Here is a 3,670-nt window from a genome sequence, read left to right on the forward strand (position 1 = left end):
TTATTGTATATATTGAAGCTCTCTTTTTAATTATTTTTTGAATGTGTAGTTCTTTTGTAAACTGTAATTAAATCTAAATATCATAATCTAAGATCAAAATGTATTGAAAAGAAATAAGACTTCATAGATTTACCTAAAAAATTAATTAAATTATCTGAATTTAATACATATTAAATTTACTTGAGACTATACTAAACATAATGAAACATAAATTAAAATAGTGATATTAGATTATCGTTTTAATTATATAATCAGAATAAAGCAGAACATGAAAAAATATCAATTATTCTATAAACATAATAACCAAGTAATTTCATGGTTATATGTATGAATAATGTTATCTATTGTTATTATGCTCATAACTAAATTATTTATATTGTACAATTGAAAGATAAGATGTAATTGGATTGTTTCATTTGCATTTGTCTTTTACGCTTTTGACACTTTTGTATTTGTGTCAGTGGGATTGTGTGAAGGTATTAGAGATATAATGCCAATATTTTTTACCCAGTTTTACACATTTACATTTTTGTTAATGCCATCAATTCAGGCAATTCAACAAATAATGCAATTAGATTTTTCTTGTACATTTCCATTGGCTTTTTCGATCTCCATCAGCAATGTGTGAAAAATATCTGCAACAGACTATATAAATCGCATTTAATAAGAAATTCACAGCTTACTTTAAAAAAATGGAGAATCCATTATTTTAAAATAAATTGTGAATTTCTTATTAAATAAAGATACCTCATTTTGTTTTGCACTGGTTTCTAGAAATGCTGCATTCCAGGAATTAGCTAAGCGTTTTCCTTGGTCTGTTGTGATCATACGGTCAACATACAAATCTGTTTTGTTGCCCACTAATACGATTGGAACACTGCAAATATCACAATTTTATAATCATAGTTTGAATGAGAGCAAAAATGTGACCATTTGAAAATCAATATCTTACTGAAGCTTTCCAGTGATGTCAAGTAGTTTGTCATAAATAATTTGTACAATTTCAAAACTCTTTGCACTGGTTATGCTGTATACCAGGACATAACCATGGATGTCCATGGAATACTGAGTAGGAAATATGCTATATTCATCTTGACCAGCTGTGTCTACTAATTTAAGTTCATAATCTTGACTATTTACTCGTGTACTTTTTGTAAATGCTACAATACATAAAAAAATATTAGTATAGTATTCAATCATTCAAAAAGATACAATTTAAACTTTTATAAATTACAAGTTGAAATATAAAATAAACAAATGAAATATTTCTTACTATTTTCTATTGTAGGATCGTACGAGTCCACAAATTGTCCCTCGACAAACTGTATACTAAGGGATGATTTACCTATTAAAAATTAAATATATGCCATTTAAACATTACATACATTTGGAAATAATTAATATAATATGTTGATAAATGTATAACATTATATAATAAAGCAACTGCTGGTGCTTATGTTTCATTATAGAAATTACATGTTGTAAATATCTATAAAAATATGTAATATCTATTATTCAGATTTTACCTACGGATCTATAGCCCATAATAGCTATTTTCCTCTGTTTGGGTGGCATGTTGTAGCATTTACAAACTGAAAAGCAGCAAGAATGTTTGGTAAAAGCTGGTGCATAATCCAGCTATAACCTGTAAATAAAAGGAAATTTTGCAACTACTAAGGTATCTTTATTATATATTTATATTAAAACATATCTATATCTATATTGCAATAATAAATCTATACCCTATTTTTTTTTACATCAGAGCAATACTGCAATAAAGAACATGGTTTTTTTTAAAGGAAACATTATTAGCTGGAAAAGCAGCAGAAGATATTGTACGAACGGCGTCGTTTATACGTCATATTTATATAATAAAAACTCGCATCGCAAACATCTTTTATTTAAATTTACAGGCAATCTGTCTTTGACCATGACATGTTTTATTGACGATGCAAACTTACTTCAGCGAAATAGTAAACAATTAATGAACGACATTGTTATCGACAATAAGCGTATGTAGTACTGTCCAAAGGTTTAACGATTGACGGTGAATTAACAATTACTGCGTGGCGATCTCGTGAAAAATACTACGACAGAAAAAGAAAAGAAAAAGAGAAAAGAAAAACTGAACTATATACGCATACACGATGGAAGTGTCTCTTACATCGGTGCGTAACGCCCCTGGATATAGTGACGTTTCCCAGAAATCACAACATGAATCGACAACACAAATTTGCAAGTCGCACTTTGTCAGAAGAAAAAAAACAAATAACGTTCCCAACTACGCACTGTTTAACGTACGTATGTACTACGGACGCACGCGTACGTGCAATGCACGAAGCGGGAGCACAAGAGAAAGAGAGAGAAGAGAGAAAGAGAGGGAGGGAAAGAAGACAGAGAAAAGGAGAGAGAAAGAGAAAGAGAGGGAGGAAGAGAAGACAGAGAAAAGGAGAGAGAAAGAGGAAGAGAGAAAAAGATGACGCCAATGACGTGTATACAGTCTATGTCATATATGCCTTCATGTCTAAAGTCACTACCAGATGATTCTCGTTTAGGAGAAAAGAGAATGCGCGAGAGAAATCAACGAGAAGTTAGGATTAAATTTAATTATAGTGTTATAACATTATTATAAATAGTATATACTCTCTTTTGATGGCTTTAATTAAGAAGTGAAACATTGCGAAAAGGCAAAACGTTTAATAGTACGTTGCATGTAATATGAAATTAGCAACACGTAGAGACAGTTTATTAGTATTTTTTTAATCTATATTCGTGACGTAAATCTATATACTATGGACGCGTTCGGGGAGACGCTATTAATGCTAACAGCATCGTTCTATCGTTCTTCAACTTTTAATGAGTAACAAAGACAGAACGATACTATTAGCGCTAATAGTATCTCCCCGAACGCACCCTATCTCTTCATATAGATGCAATCCGGAAATACGTAATCAAGGGGAAAAGTATGGCGAATTGTAGATAAACCAAATGATGTCGAGCAATTGATAGTTGTTATTGACAGTTGCTAGATCGATTAAGGGTCTACCGGACCGACGTGAAAATTCCAGCGTCACTGTCACCAACATTGAGAAATGAATTCTTATTCAATGTATTGGTGTATGTCTGTATACGTACAAACATCATTACATTTCAAGAGAGACAAAGACGACTTATTGTCTTTCATTGTCTCTCCTTAGCAAACGGTGCTACCAACATTGATTCGTTAGCTGTATTTTAGATACAGATAGCCATATTCTAATTTTTCGTTTTCAGCTTTGAAAAAGTTATATTTCTTTATGAATTTTTTTTAATATATTTTTTATAAAAATTAGAAGGTTCGTAAAGAGCCGGATTTTGCAATTTGATTCTTAAAAATTTATAATAAATTTAATTCAAATTCAAGGAGCAGCTACACTTGATCCGCGGGTAGCAGCATATTTTTGAAAATTTTATTTCGACTTTTTTTCCAAAAAATCGCTCTTTACGAACCTGCGGACAATGTTGCTGATTAAAAATATCACAATTTTATTGCGATTTTCTCTAAATTTTAGCTGTAATACGACAAAAACGAATCCGTAGTTCGCAGCCGGCCGATAGGAGTCTTCACAGTGCCTCCGATAGACCCTTAAATCAACTTTGTAAGTCTATGGCCGGTATTTATAGTCCGTTC

At 31.3% G+C, this 3,670-nt stretch overlaps 1 protein-coding gene across 4 annotated transcripts; it reads right to left on the reverse strand.

Moving 5' to 3' along the window:
• Positions 1 to 315: 315 nt before the first annotated feature.
• On the reverse strand, positions 316 to 3,062 carry Rheb (Ras homolog enriched in brain). Of its 4 annotated transcripts, XM_072909398.1 has the most exons (7): positions 2,165 to 2,366; positions 1,962 to 2,087; positions 1,527 to 1,645; positions 1,274 to 1,345; positions 953 to 1,160; positions 748 to 877; positions 318 to 645 (listed from the first exon to the last, which is right to left on the reverse strand). In XM_072909398.1, the coding sequence occupies exons 3-7, from the start codon at positions 1,573 to 1,575 to the stop codon at positions 556 to 558; spliced, it is 549 nt and encodes a 182-aa protein (XP_072765499.1). In that variant the 5' UTR covers positions 1,576 to 1,645; positions 1,962 to 2,087; positions 2,165 to 2,366; the 3' UTR covers positions 318 to 555. The 4 variants fall into 4 exon arrangements, with proteins under 4 accessions (XP_072765500.1, XP_072765502.1, XP_072765499.1 ...); XM_072909399.1 differs by lacking the exons at positions 1,962 to 2,087; positions 2,165 to 2,366 and adding an exon at positions 2,914 to 3,062 and having other exon boundaries at positions 316 to 645; XM_072909401.1 differs by lacking the exons at positions 1,962 to 2,087; positions 2,165 to 2,366 and adding an exon at positions 1,743 to 1,882 and having other exon boundaries at positions 316 to 645.
• Positions 3,063 to 3,670: the final 608 nt, after the last annotated feature.

The sequence above is a fragment of the Anoplolepis gracilipes genome, chromosome 17, assembly GCF_047496725.1.
Source record: "Anoplolepis gracilipes chromosome 17, ASM4749672v1, whole genome shotgun sequence".
Taxonomy (NCBI): Eukaryota; Metazoa; Arthropoda; class Insecta; order Hymenoptera; family Formicidae; genus Anoplolepis; species Anoplolepis gracilipes.